At 35.5% G+C, this 24,833-nt stretch overlaps 1 protein-coding gene across 4 annotated transcripts in view; it reads left to right on the top strand.

The window, feature by feature from the left end:
* The first annotated feature begins 977 nt into the window (after window positions 1-977).
* ANKRD17 (ankyrin repeat domain 17) overlaps window positions 978-24,833 on the top strand; it is a 149,456-nt gene continuing 125,600 nt past the window's right edge. For all 4 annotated transcript variants that reach the window (XM_054591521.1, XM_054591519.1, XM_054591510.1 and 1 more), the window contains exon 1: window positions 978-1,576. In XM_054591521.1, coding sequence (XP_054447496.1) covers window positions 1,130-1,576 — 447 coding nt within the window. In that variant the 5' untranslated portion in view covers window positions 978-1,129. The remainder of the gene's footprint in view (window positions 1,577-24,833) is intronic.

Here is a 24,833-nt window from a genome sequence, read left to right as displayed (position 1 = left end):
CTTGATAAGCTAGGCTATTATTTCGAAAGTCTCAGGGGTTCCTTAGACATCAATAATAAACTCAAAACCCCCATCACAATGTTCCTTCATAGAGGTGCATAGACAAGATTGGTTCTTTATAAAGCACATTTCACAGATAAAAGCTGAGTCGGTGAGGGGTGGGAGGACTATACCGGGGTGTTTCAGCGAATCGTCTGCAAAGTGTGGTACAGATCCTGTTTTCTTTTCCACTTCGGGCTTTACCGTTGTACTGATCAGAACTCCATATTTGCAGAAGCGTAAACTCAGGTTCAGGAAGTCTATGACCAAAGACTTAAACTAGGCAAAGAAGGCTCTTTCCCTTACACTAGGCCATCTCTCAAGATCCAAACCCCTAACTCACGATTTGGCAGAGAGCAAAAGGAAGGCCAAGAATAAAAACCGTGTACACCAACGCAAAATGAGGTTCCACCTCCCAGACCCGGCGGTCCCGGGCTTCCGCACTGGCTTCCCACCCGGCCCGGAGCCGCTCCTCTGCTGCCTGTCCCACGCACCGAGGAACTGCCCGCCCGCGAGAGCCGGGCACTGGCCCTTGAAATCTCACTTTCGTCCACTCGCGCGCCACCTCTCAGGCGACGTCTGATGGCGTCACGTGAACTTCCGCCTGCGGCTGCGTTCTAGTCTAAAGCGGGGAAGGAAGAAGGGACGGCTGAAGGGTTGTGAGTGGAGGAAATAGCGAGGAAAGAAAAGAAATCGGGGCACTTGCGGGCACTACGGCAGTAACCGCGGCCCTTCTCTGTCCTCGCTGTTCCCTCAATTTGAAGTCGAGCTAGGCACACTTTCCTCGCTTCTTTGTAGTCTCCCCTCCACTGAGCCTCCCGACACCCGGGTCTTCCTGTACGTCTCACCCCCCCGCCTTGCTCCCTTACGCTCCCCCCTTCCTCCCTCCCATCGCCAGGCTCCCCGCCCTTAGTATCGCGAGACGAGGTGAGAGCTGGCGGAGCGGCGGCGGCGGCGGCTGTAGAGGTGACCGAGACGGTGGCGGCGGAGGCGGCACCGAGCGCTGTGTCGGCCCCGGTGCGGCAGAAGTCGCGGTAGAGGTAGCCCCCCACGCCCCTCCCCCGTCCGCGCCCTCCCTCTTTCCCTGGGGATGGAGAAGGCGACGGTTCCGGTGGCGGCGGCGGCGTCGGCGACTGAGAGAGAAGGGAGCCCCCCGGCGGCGGCGGCGGCGGCGGCGGCGGCGGCGGCGGGCCCCCCCGCGGCGGCGGCGGTGGTGGAGGTCGGCAGCGGCGTTGGCGGCGGCAGCGGGGCTCGCTCGGCCTCGTCTCCTCGTGGGATGGTGCGAGTCTGCGATCTGCTCCTGAAGAAGAAGCCGCCGCCGCCGCCACAGCAGCAGCAGCAGCAGCAGCAGCAGCAGCAGCACCACAAGGCCAAGCGAAACCGGACTTGCAGACCCCCTAGCAGCAGCGAAAGCAGCAGCGACAGCGACAACAGCGGCGGCGGTGGAGGCGGCGGCGGTGGAGGCGGCGGCGGCACCAGCAGCAACAACAGCGAGGAAGAAGAGGACGACGACGACGAGGAAGAGGAGGTTTCTGAGGCAAGGGCCTGCTTTAAAGGAAGGAGGGTGGAAGGGACTGTAAAGGGTAGGGGCTGAAGGTGGGAGGGCACCGGCGGTGGGACAGATTCCCGTGGGCTGATTGATCTTAGCGGCCAGGCGTCCACTGCCCTCTTTCTTTACCCGGCCTAATTCGTGAGGTGTGTGGCTGTGGGGGAGGGTAGCTGACACGTGGGGGTGGGAGGACCACAGAGTCCACAGAGTTGGTGAACAGTACAGTACGCGGGGATGGCAGGAATTGGTTAGATCCCCTCCTTGCAGCACCAGGTGGGATCGGCCTGGGGCCGGTAGGGTCGTCTCATTTCTGGGGCGGGGTCGGGACCCAAGCGGCAGGGGTAAGATAATGATGGGTAGACGAGTCTCTTGGGAAATGACTGCAAGTTGGTAAATTTCTGGCAAATGTGAGGTTCGAGGAGCAGTTTTGGGGGAGATAAGGTCGTAATGGATTTAGCGCTAAGTGTATATGTGAGAGACACGTGAGAAGCTGTACTTTTCCATACTGTTCTGCTGCAGGTTTTTTTCATAATGTGGCTGCCGAAGTAACCTTCACTTCCTCCATCTTTCAAGGGTTTTGCGTGAACTAATCTTATATCCATATACATTTCTATAAAATGCAGTGGATGAGAAATACATTTGATCCTTACATGTACATTCTACATATCTTCAAATGCTTCGTTAGTGAGGAAGAATTGTTAGGTTCTGTTCTCCAGATGATATGGGGCAGCTAACGTGTCTGTTTGGAGCCAGCTCTGGTTGTGGTGAGTTGGAATGGGAAGGCCTCTTGGTTTGTCCTAGTGATCTGGTTTCATAACTGTTTATAATTTTTCCTGGGTCCACAGACAGGCGGCGTTGCAGGACCTCGTTCTTCACAGAAGGCCATATAACCCAAAAGCTTAGTAAAACATACCTTGCTGACAACAAACTAAGGGTTGGCCTTACTAGTTACTAGCTTTTTTTCCCAACTCTCTTGTCCTCTCTGAAACGGAAGCTAAACAATTTTGGTGTGGATAAAGAAGTTGTAACTTAAGGCAGCTGAAGGAAAACAGCTTTAAAGCCTAATTATACATTTAGTTATGAGAGAACAACAGAATTTTCTAGAAGTACCATTTGCCATTTATTCTCTTCCATAAACACAGAGCTTAACTTGGCACAAGGCTCGTTTTTGAAAATTGCATTATTGGATCTTGGGTTCTGTTCAAATAGAGAAATACCTTTTAAAGAGTTTGAGACTTGCCTGTTAGTAGAACACCCGATTCTCTTTGATCTCAGACTGTATGATGTTATATACGTGGAAATGTAACAGTTCAAGTATGTATACCAAAAAGATGGACACTCCCTGCTATTGCACTAACTTATTGAATTCTATGGGTAGATTTTGTATTGACCTAGTTGGATGTTTCAGAAGTTAGGCTCAGGCTGCACTTGGAACATTGAAGAAAAAATAAACTCCATTGCATCAGGTAGAATTATTCAATTGCGTGGGTTCTTCACAGACGTGAGAAACATTTTAGAGAAATCTAGTCCAACCCTTTTGTTTTAAAGATGAGGAAAACAAGGCTTAGAGGGAACTGTTTATGGTAGGTAGTAGCAAAAATAGAAATCAAAGTTTTCTAATGGTTCAGACCAATACACTTTCAATGACAGTTTATTTCCTTGTATTCCCTTCCTGACCTCTTTCAAAAAATTGCATGGTAACACAATCATGCAGCTATGGGCAAAATACCAATATTAAGGTTTTAAATTCTCCAACAAAATACCAGGCTCTGGTTTAGAACTCAATGTCAAGTTCAGTGCATTACTTACTGGAATATTATGCTATAAACTTTACATACCTAGGTTCTGTCCATTGGATTTTGGCCTGATAAGCAAAACTTTCAGTTATTTCTTAAATCATATAGAATAATAAGTTTGTAAGTGTGTTAATTTTGTATTGGTTTTCCCTGAAAAGCAGGAATGGTATATGTTGACTCTGATCAAATAGGTTTTGTTGTTTTTAATTTATGTTTTCTTTTGCACAGTGGTGTAAACAGTAGGTTTGTCATTTGTTTTGACAATGAATCATAAGACTTAAGAAAGTACAGCCATTAAAAATAAATCTGTGTGCATAGATGAGGAGGGATGAGCAGACAGAAAGGAGCACAGTATGTCAACAGCTGCTTCCATCCTTGACCTAAATAAATAAATAAATAAACCTCATGGTCACTGTATATTATAAGCTAAATTGATCACTTCTTCAATGTTTTTCATTTAATTACCATTTTATTGACATGTCAGCAGAAGTTTAAATTCCTAGTATTAGAAAATCATGTAGCTAAAACTTATATTTAAGTATTTTTTCTAATTCATTATGTTACTGGTTATACAATGAAAATGTGGATAACATGATCCTTGAGATTATACTTCCATTAAATATCACAATGTTAAAGAGGAATGTAAAAGGTTATGGTTTTTGGATATTTAACCTGAAAAGATGGAGGATAATTTAACAACAGTATATACATTTGCAATGAAGAAATGCTAGGTGGATATTCACTGTATCTGCTGAAAGAGGAAAAGTTGGAAAGAAAGGAGATGGAATTAAAGTAGGAGCTTTTTGAATGTCGAAGAGTCTAATTCTTATTAAATGTTAGAAAAGGTTATTGAGATTGGATTTTCTGTTCAGCAATTCAGAATAGAATAATCATGTTTTAGATAATTTGTGTAAGTTTGGATATACCTAGGAACAAAAATACAATACCAAGAGCTTTCCCATCATTTGACACAAAACCTTTGATCAGAAATGGAAAAATGTATAATTATCTTGTCTTTTCAGTGGATTCTGTGATGCACTTCATTTCAAATTAGTGGACTAAATTAAATTACTAACGAGTATTTACAAAGAAAAACATGTTGAAATTGCAAGTCTTCATACTTCATTTCAGAAATAACATTGCATTCTACTGAATGTGTTTTTAAATGTAATTGAATTGCATCAATTTTTGCTAAAGCAGAAATCAAACGGGAAAAACTTGCTGTTAAAAGTAGGACTTATATACAAAAGTAACATTTTTGTGTGCACAAAATGTAAATGTAGCAGAAGTTGATTAGAATCCCATGTATTTTTATAGGTAATTCAAAGCTTTAAATTTAAGGGACAAACCTAGTAAAGAAATTTTAGACAAGGGAAGCCGGTAAATAAATTAGTACAGATTGTTGAAAAGATTTAGGAGAATCTGTTTCTTCCTTTGTTTTTTAATGGAAAAGTGCCATCTAAGTTCTGTTGTCATGGTAGAATCCCAAATAGCCCAGAGAAGCTTACTTGTTTCCCATTTTTATCTCTTAAATTGATGAAGCAGTATTTGTAAACTAGATATTAGGTTCTTTGAAGCAATAGTTGTGTCATAATTATCTTGTCTCCTATTCTGCATAGTACTTGATAAAAAACATTTTCCATGAACTCATTTAGGAAACCAAGAGAAGGAACAGTGTTTCTTCTTTCTTGGATCCTGGGCTGCTGAATAGTTGAAGTTTGAATGTCAACATCTTTCAATTACTTAATTACTCCTCAGTGATGGTGATCCTCCATATGTATTTGGGGGAAAGCCATTTAAACTAATAGACATTGATTATTGAATGTCTGATAAGTACCTTAAGCCACCTTGATACAGATATCTTTTAAAAAAAAAACCCAAAAAACTATTACTCAGTGCCTGTCCTGGGTCAAGTCTAATATAATGGTTTAGAGCATGACCTGGAGCTTATATTTGAATCCTTGATCTGTCACCTTTATCTTGGGCAAGTTCCTTAACCTCTCTCCACCTCAGTTTTCTTGTATGTAAATAGTGATAATAATAGATCCTACCTTATAGCATTGCTATGAGATTTAAATAAGTTAATAGTTTTCATGTATTCTCATTTTATTTTCACCATAACCCTATATGAAATAGATGACATTGTATTCGTTTCATTATTCATTAAATATTTGGAGCTTTCTATTACATTCCATGCATTTTGCTCTACTAGGTAGGCAATAGTGAGCAAAACTGTAAGACACATTGATTTTAAAATGTACAGTGGTGAAATACAGATTTGGGGAGGTATGAGAGTGCGATTAAACGGTTAAATGTATATCCTGAATATTTACAGAAGTATACAGATGTTGAAAGATACTTATTTTAGAGGCAAACATACTAGTTTAGAAGGGTTTTAGGTGACTTCATTAGCATCACATAGCTAGTATGTGGCAGAGTGGGGCTTAACCAGTGTTGGATTGATTCAAAACTCATTCACTCATTCAAGTATCTGTTCACATGCTCTGTTATGCTGTATGATGTTGAGTGTAAAGTAACATCTTTGATGTTGGCATTTCACATAAGATACATTTTGATAGTATAGGGTAATACACTGTTTGGCAGAAGGGCCACCATTGAAGACCGGTTGACTATCCCCAGTTTTTCTTTACTTTTCTTGTTCTGAAAAACTTACTGAAATAAATAAATATAGAAAAGTACAAATAAACATATCTATATCCCCACAATCTGGAATTAACAGTTGTTAACAAAATGAAACTTTGTAGTGAAAATTACCTTCTCTAGAGGAAGTCTGTTGCTTCTCCCTGCCTCTCAAGATTTTAACTTTTAAGGTTGTCTTCCTTTATTAAGCTAAAAAAAATTCCTTTTTAAAAAGGAGTTGTTTACTTGGGGTCTTAATAGGCTGTGAATAACGTGAAATTAAACACAAAATTTGTGGAAGGTGTTTATAATTTTTTTTCTTCCTTTCCTGCCTCCATAGTATGTGTGCAAAAGAGGTCTGTGACCGCCTCCTCCCTCCCACCATTTATTATTTTGAAACTTTCCCTCTGCAGTGGTAGTGGGGAAGCAGGCAGGCATTTGTGTGGATAGTTTGTGATTGGGAAACTGGTAACAAAGAAGGCTTATTTGTGTTGTGAAGTAGCAGGGCCCAAGATTTAGCTGTTCTTTCTGGTAGACTAGCCCTACACTTACTCCCGCTTCTCTTACATTCTCATATTTTGTCTTTTAATTGATGAAGCAGTTTTCATCTAGCCTACTATGGACTTTTAGATCTGAAGACAGAAACCTTGTCTTATACATCTTTATATCTCTTACTGCACTGTGCTGTATGTATTCTTTAAGTCATAGCATCTTTCTTCTGTTAGATTTTCATGATGTCAGATTTTTGGAATAAAAGTAGTTTATAAATATTATTTCTTTAGCCACTTGTTCTGGAAATATTTGGAACCTCAAGTCTTAAGGTATCTGAAAACTTGGTTGCAGCTATCTTTGGTAGACCTCTCTGTCAGATGTTTTAATTGGACTCTACTCAATTTAATCTAGTCATTGTTAAACCTTAGCAACCTAATTGGAGTATTGTAAAAATTTTCATTGTTGAATAATCATCAAAGCAACACAGTGGGACTCCCAGAAATTCACTAGGCACTAGGTTATTCACTACTGCTTCTACTGGCATCCAGTTAACTAGGAAGTTGATTTCCAGGGGGGGGCGGGGGGGTGGCGGTGGCCGGACAGGGGAGAGTTTCTTGAGACAGTGTATTTGCATTATAACAGTTTTCTGCATTTTTATAAACATAATTTACTGGGTTAGGGAATGTGCGTATAGTGAACTTCCTTTTAATTTTTCCATACTTAACCATATATGAAAAGGAATTTTTACTTCATAATGGTATATGAAGCAGTGCCTGCTGATACCACTTAGGTTTTGTTAGGACCAGTAGGGGGCACCAGTATTCTGGGTAAGCTATACCAAACCGGACTACTTTCAACTTTCCCCTTCTGGAAAAGCAAGTACATTGAGGGATTGAAAGTAATTGGTAAATATGAATACATTTCTAGTCCCTGGAACCTTTCCTATCTGGTAGAATTATGTTTACCCACATGCCATCCAGAAACAAATTACACTTCCTGACTTACAGTGCTTAACTTGCTAACCATTTTTTTGGTCTTTAGAAACTGTCTTATCCAGTCATGAGAGGAAGTGGAACTGTGGAGCAGTATTGTTATTATTTATCATGATTTATAATTTGGGATTTTAATTTTTGAAAGCAGCTCATTGAATTTTATTTTCACCAAGAATGTTATGAGGCTTAAAATTAATATAGCCCTAATTATTGAAAGGAAAACTGAGATTGCTTTCTGTCATCCTACACAGCTCATGTTAGAGAATGACATTTTAAATTTGCTTTTGGATGAGACTAGAGATAAAAGAGGTTCAAGTAGGAAAAAAATGTAAAAATCACAGCACTTAAGAAATTCATTTTGGAGCCAATGTTACTTAGTTTCTTTGTAAAACAAGTTTGATATATGATGCAGTTTCTCTCCAAGGGGTGCACATAGATCATACAGAATTGTGGTGATGGGAATGAACAACAAGATTGTTGGAAATAGGTTGAAAATGTTTAATAGGTTTTTTGAGTCATGGGTAAAAAATGTTCTTTTTTGGGTAAATGGTCTGAAACAAATTTCAGCATTTTAATGAATAAGATTAAATAAGGTATTGGAGATAACCAAAATCATGATCCTTTTTAAATAATGCTGTAACACACCTATACAAAATAGGGGGGCGGGGGTGTGTGTGTGTGTGTGTGTGTGTGTGTGTATTTCTGCCTGCTGTACCATGAAGATGGTCACAAAAACTAAGGAAGTTCTAGAGAGAGGTAGTTTAAAAATTATTGGAGAGTTAGGGATAGAAACCATGAACAAGGAGGACTGCAGATTATACTTAATTAATATTTTTAGTGCCTGGTAATATTCTTAGTGTCTGGTAATGAATGTTCAAATTAACTAGCTACTCACACTGAATCATAGCATGGAGGAAAAAAATGTATTAAATGGTGATCTTTCAGTTTGGAAAATAAGTGAAGTCCTCATTTCCCATTTCTTGAAATTATTTGAAAATACAGACTAGACATGACAAATATATGAAACTAGTCTATAGCTATGCATCTCTAGCAGGACATGTCCCTTTCCTACGTTGTAATTTGGTCTTATTTAATTTTTTATTTTTTTAATCCTTCCCCTCACCAAACCACCCCCCCAAAAACAGAAAAGTAAAAAAAATAATAATTTAAAAACCCTATTCTAAAATAATTCTTGATCTGACTTTTTCTTCATGGATTGTCTTTTAATTAAATGACCTTTGATGGAAAAATATTCAGATATTTGGAAAAATTGGTTTTATCAGTTTTGAATTTGAAATAAATAACATGGAGTTCTATTTTCCTTTTTCTCTTTCCTATCACCCTAAATTTGAAACCTGAGAAGACCAAGAAGTCTTCCTGTTTGTTACATCAGGTCTATTTCCAGTTCAGTCTTTGACACCATTATTATCTCTCCTCCTCTATACCCTCTGTTTCCCTCTTATTACAAGTTAATAGCCAGAATAGTTCTGGTGCAGAACCTCTGACTTTATAGCTTTAACTTGTGAGAGATGCAATATAAGAAGATTTACTTGTTTACTTGACAAACATAAATATTATATCCTATCTGTGGCTGTTTTCAGTATATAATAATCTCTGTCATTTCCCTGTCAGTGAATTTGAAACAGTTTGCTACATTTAAAATCAGAGCTGTATGTGTTAAGTTCAATGATTTTATACATAATGTAGTTAGTAAAACTTTTAAACTTATTTACATAAAAACAGTATAGTGATGGAATTCTGTCTTTTTATGATTTTTAGAAAATGTGTCACTATTAGTACATTTTTCTAACTAAATTTATTTAAGAAGCATTATTGAGACCCAGCAAAATTGCTCAAGGATTATGAGGGAATTTGAAGAAACTGAGACAGTATTCCTAGCTTTATAAAATTTAAATCTTGTTGAGATAAAATAATAATAATTTAAAACTATGAAGATGATTTTAATCCTGTGTAATTCCTTTACATGGGAGTTGGTTAGTTTTCAGTGTAACTGTGTGCATTTAGAATTGGTCTCATTATAGGGATTGTTTTGTTTCTGAATATTAGTAGGGTACACGTTGTATCTTTTAAGTGTCTTTTGAAATAGTCATATTTGGTATTTTTTTTTGGAAGATGAGGTTGGTATGTGATATATTCTAGAGTGTCCTTAACAATAAATTACACCAAAGAATTATCCATTGTAATTTTTATCCTGAATATTTTGTAGTAAGAGGTGGTAGCTATGTTAGTATACTTGTCATTGCTGCAGGTAGATATGTGGTGAAATATGAGATATTGAGTTACAGGACAGTGGTAGGGTACAATGTTAGGTAGTTTTTAAATTTGATTTTAAATGAAGCATTTTTTAAAAAGTATTATTGATTAAACATATATATGCATAGAAACATATACATGCATACTTATGGAAATTTAAGAAAATCAAAAAGATCTAAAGAGGCATACAAAAATCACCTAATAATCCTACTCTCTAGAATTAATCATTATTTGAAACTGTCTATTCATTCTTTTTTCTCGGTGTGTTTCATCAGATTATCACACCGAGCAGAACTGTCACTAGAAATTTTGTCTGCTAAAAGTTTCATTGATGAGCATTCTTAAAATATATCAGTTGAAGAGATGAGTCTTCAGATAACGATTATATATTTAACTATAAAAACTAATGAATGGATTCATAATTCTAAAAAAGAGAATCTTCTAATACATAAAGGTTTTTATCCCACTCTTTGTCAGGAAAAATGCTGCTAACAGGTTGGTGTATATCAAATGTTCTGCTTTCTTTCTTGGTGGGTGTGTGTGTGTCTGGGAGTACATTAGGATTTGCCTCATTGTTCTCATTTATTATGAATGTTAGATAGTATGAATGTGCATAATTTACTTGTTCTTTTATGTTGGTAGATATTTAGGCGTTTTGAATATAATGCTATTGCACATACAGTCTTGAAATGAACACTCTTTTACAGTATTTTTGAGTGGTAAAAATATTTCTTTGAGATGGATTCCTGGAAATGGAATTGTTGGGCTGGAGGTTATGCACATGTTAAATTTGATGAACACTCCCAAGTTTTATTTCCATCAGCAGTGTGTAAGAATGCTGTTGTACATAGTCAGTTTTCTTAGTTTTATAAAATTGTTTCTTTTTAAAAATTTTATGAAGTGTTTTGTTTTCATTTTTCTGATTACTATTAATATTGAGTAAATTTTCTTGTTTATTTTTCATTTGGATTTCTTTTGAAAATTTACTGTTTTATCCTTTAATCTATTAGAGTTGTTTTGTTAACGATTTATTGGTGCTTATATTTATGGGTATTAATTCTTCAGTGTTGTTACATATATTCTGTGTTTACAGGGTATTCACTGTGTAGAAAAATGTTTATTTTTGTATAGTAGAATGAATTATTTGATGACTTCTGGAGACCCTCAACTCAGTATTTTTTAAATACTTTTAGAAATATTTTGCAAAGATACACTGATTTCTTTTTGCATGTAGTAATTTAATTGTTTGTTCATTTCTTATTTATTCTTTTCATGTAGCATTTGACTTTGTGGATCAATTCTTGCCTCTTAAAAAGTGCTACCCTCTTTGCTTTTATAATGCCACCCTCTCCAGTTTCTGTATTACTTGTTGCTTTTTGTTCTTTTTTCCTCCTCCTCCCCTTACTGTACATTCTTTGATTATTTAGTATCTCATTGCTGAGTCCTGGGCCATCTTCCATCTTGTATCTGGGCTCACTTTTTAGGTGATTTTATCTAGTCTAGTGTCTTTATATACCTATTTACTAGTGACTCTAAAGTGTAATTCTCTAATTTAAACCTTTCTTTTTGAGTACCAGTCTGACCCTCTGGCCACCCAACATTTGTACAGTCTTCTCTTCCAACACAATCCTATTCCCCTGTCAAGAGAATCAATTCAGAGTCCTATCCAGTTACTCATATAGCTCAAAATGAGGAATATCTACATAATACTTTTCCTCCTAATTCGGGCCAGTAGTCTGTAAAATAATAAGCAATGTATCTGTCTCTCTTTTGCCTAACCCACTATATAGTGGTGAATAGGAATAGGATAATAAAAGCTTTTTTGGAGAAGGGAAGAAAAGAAAGTAGACAACAGTCATTGGTCCATTTTAATAATGAAATCCTTCTGGGCGGGAGAATACTTAGCCCTGGCAACTATATAGATTCCTTGATTAAACTCTTAGTTAGCTCTATGGGGCGATTGCCCTTTTAACTACTTGTGTGCCCTTGGCTTTGTCCTTAGGTAATTCTTCCTTGTTTGTTATCTTCCTTTGCAACATCTGAAGTAGTAGGCATTTAAGAATATGACATCCCTAAGAACTGTACAACTTCTCTAACTCATGGCCAGTTGTTAATAGATTAGGAGCTACAGGGTTAAAGTTCAATCATAGGTTTTTATAGGCCTGTAATGTAGTTTGGTGGTAAAACTCTTTCAGATGCTTCATAGATTTCTATTGTTGGTACCATGTGAGAATAACTACAGCAAGATCTCTTTTATGTCATAATTTTTGAAAATCTACTCATTCTCTTCCTAGTCTCTGTATCACCTCTGTGCGTGTGTGTGTGCGCGCACGTTCTACCTCTCTATCTTGAGGGCATCTGAAATAATAGGTTTGGATGATGTTTTAGTTAGGGTTTAATGAAAGAAGCAGAATAAGCAGGAGATTTATAATATGATAGAAAGTTAGGTATGTACTAAGAGATTTATTACAAGGAATTGGTGTATACAATTCTAGGGGTTGACTAAGCAAGTCCAGAATTTGTAAAACAGGAAGTTAGGAAGGGAAGATCTCAGACAGGCTGAAGCCAATGGACAGTATGCTGTTCTTCATAGGGAGTTAGAAAAGGAGGATCCGGGGAGGCAAGTTGTAGACTCAGCTGCTCTTTGGAGTCTCATTTGCCAAGAAAAACCTATTCTCTTTAATAAAGAGTTGGACTAGGTCAGGCTCACTAAGGATGATCATCCTAGGTTAAAGTCAGCTGATTAGGGATTTTTAAATACATCTGCAAAATCCTTCCTCAACAGCACCTAGATTAATTTTTGAATAACAGAGAAGGTATTTACAAAATGGCTGCTGCTCTCCTTTCCTCTTAGTTTAGCCTAACCAAGGTAACATTTAAAAAACGTTTTCATCAAGGGTGGGAAAGCAACACTATTAAACTGATGATATTTGTTACTATCTGGCAGAGAATCCTGGAGGTCACAAAGTTACTTTCTTGTATACTGAAAAGTAGCTGCCTTTCCCAAACTGAGAGGTCTCAAATTACTGGACTCCTATTGGTTAAAGTTTGCTACTGAGTGGCATTGTTTTTCTGTCTGTCTCTACTTGCAAACCACCTTATTTTTAGTTAAGTTGATCTTTCTGGTTGTTCTTTAAACAGCCAACACATACCAGTATTCTGAGTTTTTCTAACTGCTCTTCCTAGAGCTACACATTTGGTAGTCATGTGATATGCCTACCTTTTTTACAGTGGCTTTTGTAAACCACTGTAAAGTATACCCATTGAGATTATAGGTTTTGCACATTTCTTGTGGAGTTTATTCTAGATTATTTTGTAATTCTTATTGCTATTATGAATGTTATTTTTTTCTTCTATTACACTTTCTAAATAGTGTTGGATTGTAGGAACCTATTGATCTTGTGTACATAGCCACTAAACTAAATTCTTTTGTTAAGTGAGTTTATTCTGTGTGTTTTCTGACTAAACTGTTGTATTGACTTCAATAAATGATTTTGTCTTTTGTCTGTTCTTTTTCAACATTTATACCTCTTGTTTGTTTTTCTTCTATTGCATCAGTTTTGAACACTCCCAAAATGCTGAATAGAAGTGGTAGTAGAGGCTCTCTTTCTTTCTTTTGTTTTAATGGGAGTAATGTTGTGTCACTATTAAGTACAATGTAAATATCCTGTACTAATTTAGTGTATCTCTCTTAGCTTACTATATGTTATTAGAAATACATATTGAATTTTATCGAATGCATTTTTGGCATCTGTTGAAATGATTATTTCTCCCCCCTCCTCTGCAGTCTATTCATGTAATGAACTACAATAATAAATTTCTTAATACTAATCCTAATTTTAGTATGATGTAGTGTTCCTTTTACATACTGTTGGATGTGATTTTATTAACGTTTTAATTTATGTTTTCTGTGAATATTATCCATTTTATATTAGATTTTCAAAGTTGTTGGGAGAGACCATAAATCATTTCCCTCCATACATCAGTCTTGTAAAGATTTGTGCTTTGTAGATTCAATTTATATGCATCCTATTTTTTTAAATTTTACGTTCTATTTTTAACCATATTTGCCACTGAGAAGTTGGAAAGGAATTTGATCGACTGCTTTATCTGATCTCTTTATAGTTTAGTAATTTTTAAGTGGTTTATATAATTTGGTGTTTACCTCTTTATTTTTTTAATTAAAAAATAATTGTGGTAAACAACACAAAAATTACTATTTTATACATTTAAATGTACAGTTCAGTAGTTTTCAGTATATTCACATTGTTGTGCAACATCTCCAGAACATTTTCTCTTGCAAAACTGAACCTTTCTACCCATTAAACAACTCCCCCTTTCGCTGACTCCTGGCAACCATCATTCTACTTTTAGTTTCTATGAATTTGATTACTTTAGATACCTCATATAAGTGTTACCATATAGTATTTGTCCTTTTGTTACTGGCCTATTTCACATAGCATAATATCCTTAAGATTAATCTTAAGTAGGTGGTCTTTGGACTTGGACATTTTTGTACACCCGTATTATTAGGGTAGGACCTAAGAACTCTATGAACGTGTTTCATTCTCTTGCGTTATCATTCAGTGTTCTTTAGTTTTGTTCCCATGTTTTTAAAATGTATTTCAAATAAACTAAGAATAATTTAAAACTGACACAGTTGCTATTGAGGAAGTGCCTGAATAAAATAGGAGAGCTGCTGTAAGACCTGGGGTAGATGAGTTTTAACTCTATTGTAGCAGTGACAGATCTTTTAAATCAAACCTATGCTAAAGGATGCGGTAATGATACTAAACTATGACTGGTGTTTTCTGCTTATTTAATATTTTTATGTCAGAGGAATCCTAAAGGGAGATTGCGTTTTTTCTGTTTTTATTAAACATGTAGTAAATGTAAACTAAAAATTTAAACAGTAGAGGAAGAAAAGCAATAAGAATTGAAAATCTCCCTTAGTTTTTATCCTAAGGTATACATTTACAGTGTGTATAATTTCATGGCCCTCTTTGTTGTGTGTTTTTTAAAACATATTCACATGTATATTTATCTAAACAAATTTTGTTTTATATAAATGTGGTTATGTTAAAAATATTCTGAAGTTTTCTTTTTAAATTAATAATTCATCATAGATCCTGCTCATACAAATAAATACACGTATAGTTGATCTTATTAATGGCTGTGGAGTATTCCCTTGTCATGTATCGTGACTTCCCTCGTTTCAATCCAGTGTTTGTAGCCAGTGTTTTTGTTGTTCTCAGTATTCTTCCATTACAAACAATAACGCAGTGGACTCTTTCTGGCACATATCTTTGTGCATGCATTTCTATATCTTGGTAAGATATATTCCAGTGGTGAAAGTCCTACACAAGAGGTGCCTGGGACTGTTTTTGTAATTCCCATTTTATATGTGTCCATACCATATTTTTTTAAATTACACTTTTTTTGTGGTTTAGGATGTGCTAGGTCTAATGTCAGCTTTCAAGCCCTATTGATAATCTGTTTTTTCTGGATGTCACTCTCTTTTGACTGCTAACTTGTCCATAAAGAGCCAGGTAAAACGTAACTTATTCTCTGGGGTGTTCATAACACTTAGCACATTGGGTGATTATAACCTCAATAACTAATATTTTAATAACTAATATTTTCATGAATGCTTACTATATGCCAGGCAAGTTCTAATTGCTTTACATATAGTATCTCACTTAATTTTATGACAGCTCTAAGGTAGGTAATATTATCCACATTTTATAGTTAAAAAATCAAGGCAAAGAATAACTTGCTCAAGGTCACAGAAATGATAAAAATGAAATAAAACATGGGCAGTGTCACATCAAAGTCTGCTTTCTTAACTCCTGTAATCCACTGCTTCCTTTCTATTCTTTATGGCCTCCCTAGTAATTGCTCAAGAAATATGTTTTATGTGAGTGGCAGAGCTCACTAGCTCATTTGATCTTGTATCTAGGTTCTCGTTATAGATCTTTGTGAATGACACCTTACTCTCATTTAGGACCTGCCTCTAGATCGTTACACTGGAGTATTGTAGTAATAGTCCTGTTACTACATGTAGTATTGTAACATGTAGTATTGTAACATTTTAAGAGTTCATTAGAACACCAGATTATAAGACAACTCCCCTCCCCTCAAAATAACTTTATCAGAGGGAAGCTTGTTAATGTTGCTCTATTCTGTTGCATCTTGTTTTCCTGATCCCATCCATTTTGGGAAAAATTCATGTGATTGATCTTGAAACAGATTTCATAGACTGTGAGTGAATAGTGTACTATTCTCCTTTTCTGGAACAACAAATCTAAGTGCATATCTTGTATATGACCTCTTTTATAGTAAGTTCTCAAAGTGTGAAGTGAGAAGAATGCAGGTTTAAACCCTGTACGTCTTTTACTTAATGTATGCTGTCAAGTAAGTATGATGTGCAAGCTGAATCTCAGATCCTTACATAAAAGGGACATAAGAATACCTTTTTTTGGTGGAAGGTCAGATGAGATAATGTACGTGAAAACATTTGTAAACTACGAGGGTCTCCAAAATTTTAGCTAAATATTAGCTGTTAAAACTGATCTATGAGGAATGATGGAGAGCTTTGTGAAAACTGGATTACAGACTAGTAAGTAAGATGTTTGGCTATTTTTTTGAAATACAATAAAAATGTAATTTAGAAAAATGTAGATTTTTTTCTTAATTCCTTTTAATTTGAATTTTTTATTGAATTCCAGGGATTGCTTTATAGATTGCCAATAAATTTCTTCAGCTGTAGTTTTGCATTTGTGTTCATTTATTTTAGGTGGAACCAATGTTGGCATAGAGAGTGGGATTCTGTAATGAAGATTTCACAAATGATATTTGTATGGGATAGATGCCTTTTAGGATTAAATTCTGGATTGATTAAATCTTTAGTATTTAAATAGAATACGCTCATAAATTCCTTCAGAATTTAAAAATTTATAGGATTTTATCATACTGTTAATAAAGAGGGACAGATAAGATTAATGGGAAAAAAGATAAACTCTACTTATCTCTTTTTCAGGAATTAGGAAGCAAATCATATTTCCGTGACTTCTCTGCTATAGACTTAGCAGATGATTCTGTGGTTCTAGATAAAATGACAAAGTAAAGCAAAGATTTGACCATGTTGTTTTCTAAATCTCAGAATCTTTAAAACATCCCTAATTTTCTGTATATTGCTTTCACTTGTGCCTTTTCTACTTTTCTCTGCTGCCATGTAACCACAGTATAAAATCTTCTCTACCCTTTAACCCAGCTTTCTGGCTCCAACCCAAACTCTAGTACCAGAGTTCTCTTGACTAGATTCAAGTAATGGAATATATTTTAATTTGTGAATGTACCTTAGTATGTGGGAGGTCTTACCTATTTTAGCCTCTCACCAGATCCTTGTCTTCTCTGCCAAGACATAAAACACAAAACTTGGTATTGCAGCTTGTTGTCTTATATGCATGAGTAACTTTATTTTGTATTTCATGGAGTCCAAAGGACAGCTTTGCTTGCCAGACCACCCATTTCATTGGTTTAGGCAGCCTTGAACATTAATAAGATTCAATCATCTTAATCAAATACAAAGGTCCTCCTGAGCTCACTATCAGAAGCAGAAATTTCCCCTGAAAATGTTAAATAGCAATTAGGAAGAAGGGTCAGATTCCAATGTCATGAAACCCCAAGCATGTGAGTGCTTGGCAATTTCTATGCCTGACATAAAATTACATTCCATTATGAAGTAATCCATTGCCTTTGTATTTCTTTCCTTATCAATATTTCTTCTGGAAAAAGGATTACATGGAAAGAATTTGAAATCAACTTGGGAAAGAATTTGAAAGAATTTGAAACTTGTTTTTGAATCCTGCTTTAATAATGGGTGACTTTGGAAAGTTACTATTTAACCTCATTTTCTTCATGTTGGTGCTAATAATATTTTTCTGACAGTTTTTCTAAAGAATGGAGATATCTATATTTCTAGTATACTACTGCTTTAAATGTTGGAGGTATTCATTACTTATCTATTTTTCTGGATTTAATTATTCCATGTAATTCTTTAATAAAGTTGTCATTGTTATTTTGCAATCAGGAGCAGTTTTTACTTTTTTTAGGTCATGGATTTTAGTTAGATTCTTATGAAAATTGTGGACCTATTCTCTCCCAAAATATACTTAAATATATACATAGTTTTTACAAATGTTTCAGGAGGGTTATAGAGTTCTTCAGGCATATGTCTATGAACCATGAATTATGAATCTTAGGTAAAGAGTACTGGATTTTACCTTCTGTTCATTGAAGAGTTCAGTGACCTTCTGTGCTCTTTATTACCTCCAAAATTAAAAAGTAAACCTTTTCCCTATCTGTGCTCTAATAATCACACTAAGCTACAGAATTTTTCTTCCAGGGATTGCTACTATGTACCCATTCAGGCAGTTTTTTTGATATTATAGTAGATTTAGAAAATTTTAAATCACTACACTAGCATTCTTTCCTTTGCTATTTTTGAAATAATTGGAATCTTGACTCAGAAAAAAAGTAAGATAATTATAATATAATTGGATTATATATATATTTTTCCCCTAAAGGTATGAAGGCTGCTTTATGCAATGATAAGATGTACTTAATGAAGTTTACATGTATTTATTCATTATATCTTTAACACCAAACTATAAAGCTTTAATTTCATTTTTGGAGGCTTATTTTATAGTTATTGTTCTAACTTTTGTTTTAAATATGGTAGATTGAGCCAATTTTTAAAAGAATTTTATTGATTGGTTTAAGGGAGAGAAGGAGGGAGAGAGAAAGAAATGTTAATTTATTGTTCCACTTATTTATACATTTATTGGTTGATTCTTTTATGTGCCCTGACAGAAGATCAAACCCACAACCTTGATGTGTAAGGGATGATGCTATAACCAAGTCGGCTACCCAGCCAAGGCAACAGATTTCTTTAACTTCCTTTCTTTTGAACATCCCACTGATGATATTGTTTAAAGATTGAATTAAATTATGGTTTTGAAAAGCAGGAACAGATGTTATATTAGTCAGACTACTATAAAGAAGAGCAAAGGACTTCATTAGCTCTCTAACTTTGTGTTTGCATGTGTGTGGGGAAGGAGGGCCCAAGATCCTCCTTAGGCATGGATGAATCTAGATTTGAATAATGCCATCAGTACTGTTTTTCTGTCAATGTTTTTAGTCTCTCTTTTCTTCTTTATTAACTTTATTTTCAGCCAGGCAAAGATGGCTGCCAAAGGAGAGGGGTATGGGATATTCTAGCCAGACCCAGGCCATATGGCCACCCCTGTGGTGGTTGGAAAGAATCACCTCTACCCAAATCAAATGCAATATTTTTCCCATAGACAATAGGGATTATTTTACTAGAAAAAGGGGGTGGGGAAAAAAGCATGTTGAGCAGTAAAATTACAGTTCACAGTCCACTACAGGTACCATCAGAGGACCAGAAATTTTGGAGAAGATAGAAAGTTCACGAGATCCGATTGACAGCAAAATCTCAGAGGAAACTGGAACCCAAGATAACAGAGGTAAGCTCAGGTTTTCTTAGGGGAATCTCAAAAAGGCTCCAAGGCCGGAGTCAACCAATACAAACAACAGTAGTGGGCAACTGGGTAATAATCAAGAATTTTTAAAAGAATTATTTTCCAAAGTGCTATGTTAGGTGGGCCTTCTTCCTGGCCCTTTCTCCTGCCCAAACACCTCTGGTGGCAGTGGTGCTTGTCATCAGGCCTAAAGTCTAGGAAACTGATCTCTTAACGAAATATATCAATAGTTCAGTAGAACAGCTATTGAGATGTTGGAACCTGAGAGAGAAGCAGAGGCACTAAGGCACGCTACTCCAGAAAATAAAACAGTTTTGGCAGTACCCAGCAAACTTGACTTCATGTCCAGGTACCTTTCTGGGATGCCTGCTTATCCATGTGCCCTATCTGTTTGATTAGTACTACTTCACATTTAATGGAGAAGCCAGTTGGGAAAACACACCTGAACAACCTCAGAGAAAGGTCACATTGGCTTCCTATACTCTCTCATTAAAGTAATCATTTGTTAGCCAGTATAAATAGGGACAGTCATACAATTGAGGAGAATCACGATGGAAGAGGATTAAGATGATAAAACCCCTAACCTCAGATATAACTCAGAAGAAAACTTCAAAGAAAAAGTATAATTGTATTTCATTTAAGATTTAAGAATGTGTTGCAGTGATTAATCAAAGTTTTCACTGAAAAGGGAGCAGAGAACCAGAAAAGATTTTGAAAATTACAAAGACATTTAATGGATGGGCTAAATAAAAGTTTAGCATGAATGAAGACTGAATTGATGCTGATTTAGAACTAAAGAGGAGGAACTCTGTGTATGAAACAAAAAGAAAAAAGAACTGGAAAAGCAGAAAATTAAGTATGGAAAATACATCACAAAGCTTTCATGTGCGTAAATATGAGTTCTTTAAGCAGACAACAGGAACAGTGAAAGGAGAAAACACTGAAAGAAGCAATTGAAGAAAAGTTCATGAGCTGAAGAAAGATAATGAATTTCAGACTGAAAGAGCCTATCTAGTACCAAGCAGAATGAATGGAAAAAGATCTACACCTAGAATCTAGACACATCTGGTAAAATTTCAGGACTCTAAGGATAAGAAGGTAACCCCAAGTTATTGCTTGAGAGAGAGAGAATAAAAAAATGGAAAATCAAATGACTGAGTTCTTAGCAGACTTGCTGAATGCTTGAGGACAGTGGTGCAGTGTCTTCATCATTTGAGGGGAATAGATTTGGGCCTTAATTTTCTCTATTAACCATGCTATCACATGAGGACAAGTACATGTTTTACATTTGCCAAAACTGTGTACCTTACAGGAAAATATTTGAGATACTATAGAACAGTGAAAACTTTGAGATAGAGGATATTGTAATTAGGGCAGTGTGGAGGGGAGGAAACTGGTAGCTACAGTGGCAATCTTTGGCCTTCATAAAGAACTGAAGAAAACCAGGAGAAAATTTAATAGTGTTATCAGGGTAAAATATGTGGACAATTCTCTTTCAACCAGGAATGTCTAAATGACATAAAATTACATTTCCATGATTAGTATTTATCTGTTCACATTATATATTCATTTAGTTTTTAGACTCAACCTAACAAATATATAAAATTTAGGATGCATTATAATTATGAAGTAGAATGTATAATATAAAAATAGTATAACCTATAAAATTAGGAAATAGAGGGCAACAAAGTACGGGTCAATGCTCATTTCTTCAATGGACAGTTAATCGCATATAAAATTGGTAAATCAAGAAACAGAAAAAATGATATTAAAGTTAAGCTGGTAACCACACTAGAAGGCTGTTAACAATGTGATAATATATTGCCGTTTGGATGCAGGTGGATAACAAGATTTATTACTCTTCTGCTTTTGTGGCCCTTGAATTTTTTTTAAAAATCCTGTTTGCATGCATCATATTTATAATGTTGCAAAGATTGTAGACATGTTGCATCTTCCTAATTAATACTTTTATTGATAAAATAACATATAGGACCACATGGTTTTTAGAAACTATCTGAGACAGAAATGAGGGCACATAGAGATTAATTCCAGAAATTGGAAAGTTGCATAGAATACATGTGTGACTACTTTTATGTAAGATGCACAATTATTTCTTGCCTGGCTTATATTCTTGATTTTGTGTGTCAATTCCTGAATCCTTTCCATGATTCATTCTTTTTTTTTTTTTGAGTTTGTTGTTAAAAGTGTGGATATATGGTAAAATTCTGAGTCCTCCTGCCAGTGCCTCTGAATAAGATGACGTTTTCTCTTGATTTATTGAAGACCTGGATTAGAAGCCTGACTTACCAATAGGAGAAAGTCATGTGGTCAAGAAGAGCCACAGTTGCTGGAGGCTGAGTGTGCCTTCTGGAAGACCTGGAAGAAGGAAGATGCCCATAGAAATTATCTTTTTTACCTTCTATAGAGGGAGCTGATACTATGGCCCTAACCATATGGTATTTGTTGAATGAAATTTATTTTGATGCCACTTCAATTTAAAGGCAGATTGGCATCCTGTTTATACTCCACATAGGTAAATTGTTTTTTGGAAGCTTAGTTTTAGGAGTGTTGTGTTGGAAACATGATCTTTTGGGAGCCAGAATTCTAATCGTATGTCTTTTAGATTTGATTTTTTTAAATATAAAATCTTTTATCATACACCTTTAGTATTGAAAGTAAACTGGAAATGACCTTATGACCTAGTACAGTATAATAACTCTACTTAAATTGTATATAGTTTTCTAAGTCAGCTGGAGTGCTAAAAAAAAAAATCAAGTTATTCAAATGTACACCTTTAAAATAATTTAATTATGAGAAATACTTTAAAAACTAAGCATTTTACTGGAAATTGTGGAATTTGTATAAGAGGGAGAAGGTTTCCTCAAGCATTCAAAAACAAATTACTAAGGATAAAATGTTTGATGGTTCAGTTATGCTTTTAAACATTTTGTAAGCTATTCAGTGGCCTACCCTTTAAACAAAATTAACTGCCTTCATTGAGAGACATAGCTTTATGTGTTTGAAAAGGATGGGAGTTGATAACCTTTCTTAGAAAATTCTTGACTCTGATAAGGATTGGTGAGAGGTTGAAATATATGAATGTGGGTTCAATTTAATTTCATAAAATATCCTAACAAGATAAATATTAAAAACATCAAAGTTAGTAGATACTGCCTTTGGTGTTTTTATGTTCGTTTTTGTTGGAGATTTAATAATAAAATTGGATATCTGAAATTTGGGGTGGAGGGGATTGAGACTAATGATTACATTGCTTCTAACATAGCTGCATCTTGAGATATCCTCATGATAATTGAAGAGGTAGTTCACAGTTATAATGACTGAAAAAATTATATTCATATATGAGCGTTGCGTGGTAGTCCTGTTTATATATCTACTTTGGGAATATTTGAATGTCACAGTAATGCTCTGAGAATGTCATAACTGCTCTAAGATTCTCTTTATGTGAAGGCCCCTAAAGATCCTCTATCTGGTCAGGATTAGGTTAGTGGAAAAGGGAATGATCCCCCGTTTGTAATTTTTGGTCTAACCATATTTCTCAGGTGATACAATTACGTTTGAAAGAGGAGTCTTTTGGTACTTGGAATAATTACTTACAGGGAAACCATTCAAGATTTGTTGTAAATAGGCTAGAAATGCATAGTGGTCACAGGCATTTTGAGAGACCAGACTGATGGAGCTTGTTTCCAGCAACCCCAGAACATCAAGGAACCAGAGGAAAGCCAGTGACAGCACTTGGATTCCAAGGTTACTTTGGTAGTTTTTACACTGATTATTGTCCATGCCTTTGATACTATTTTGGGTGAGTTACCTGGCACTTCTTTTTTGGTCCCCTAGGGTAGGACGGTTGTCCTTCAGAAGGGTGGTGGAAATTAGTGACTCTAAAAAATAGGCTTTGGACTTAAGTTTTTTCTTGTAATTTGTATGTTTTATTCTCAGCCCCTTCACCATCCACTACTGTGTGCGTGGAGGATGTGGTAGCGGAGGAGGCTGTGGTTATGTTGGTGTATTTTATTGTCTGCAGATACTTTTTGCTCTGGAGCAGAAGACAGTTAATGTGTTGCTGAGCAAATGGAGAATGCTATGCTATCAGTAGATAGAGCCTATATAAAGCAAAATCAAAAACATTGAAATAAGTAATTTCTATTATAAATACTTGTTTTATTTTTATTTGGAGATGTTGTACAATACAGACAGATTTGAGGGGTTGAATGTAATCTAAAAACAATAAATATGTTTTATCTATTTGTATACATAGAGCCTATTGTGAAATACTGGAAAAAGAATGAATTCATGGGTAGAGACAACAAATACAAGTGTCCAACAGGCACGACTATTATTGGAGTTGTGAAAAGATGGACAAGCTGCTTTGTTTTTTCACTTCGCTTAGTATGTTACTAATATTTGGACAAGACTGTGCTTGTATTTCATTATGTACACAGGACACATCTGGGTGAAATGGTTTGTTTATAATATTTTTGTACTGTTCAGGTGGAGTTTGGGGTTTTACTTATTAGTCGGATTATAGGAAAATGAAAAGGTCTGTAAGTCAGAAGAGGAAAAATTATTGAAGATTTTGATAGTAAACTTTGCCTAAAAACAGGATCAATATTATAGACTCAGGAGTCTCAATTATAGACTCTTCAAGATGTACTAATTTATTTGCCATTCTATTATCTATTATGTAGTGTAAAGCATGTACCCTAGTAAGCACTTAGTAAATATTTGCATAAGTGACTGATCAAATTTGGTAATTATGAGCTTTAAAAAAATAAGTTTACTAGGACTTATAATAGTATTAACCTTGAGGAAAATTTAAACAATTAAATAAGTTATAAAATAATTCACATCCATCCTCACATTTAGAATATACTGCTGGATGGCTTTTACATTATTTTATTTATGAAGTTACTATTTTATGTGGTTACTTAATCCCTTGTTACCTAAGTCTTCTAGTTATTTTTACACATATCTAAAACAGTATCTAACTGTTAACATTTACTTTGAAGGCTCTGGTGAAGTTTTAATTGCTCTTATTTTTAAATATTAATCAAAATTAGACTGGAATATATGTCAAGAAACTAAGATAGAAACTATTTTAGGGATCTTTGTATTAATAAAAACTGCTTATGTGTGGCCTGTCTTCTTAGTACACATTTGATTTTGAAAGGATTACTTCAGAATTTTATGCTTTAAAAATGAATAATATGAAATGAATAAGGTAAACAAATAAATATATCCAACAATACAGTATTTTATTTACTGTAGTGAGCATATATTCAAATAATTCTACATCTTTAGAATACTACATTCTGGCAGAAACTTTAAAATTTACTCCTAAACTTAAAAAAGAACCAAAATATTAAACCCAGGTGGAATTTTAACAGAAGTAGATATTTATTTATTTATTGAGATATATATTTTCTTTTTTTAAAGGATAGATTATTTGACTCCTCATTCTTCTCTCTTC

Source organism: Pteronotus mesoamericanus, unplaced genomic scaffold (assembly GCF_021234165.1).
Source record: "Pteronotus mesoamericanus isolate MK-2021 breed Mesoamerican mustached bat unplaced genomic scaffold, CSHL_Meso_final contig_130, whole genome shotgun sequence".
NCBI lineage: Eukaryota > Metazoa > Chordata > Mammalia > Chiroptera > Mormoopidae > Pteronotus > Pteronotus mesoamericanus.
This window is presented reverse-complemented; position numbering and strand designations above follow the sequence as displayed.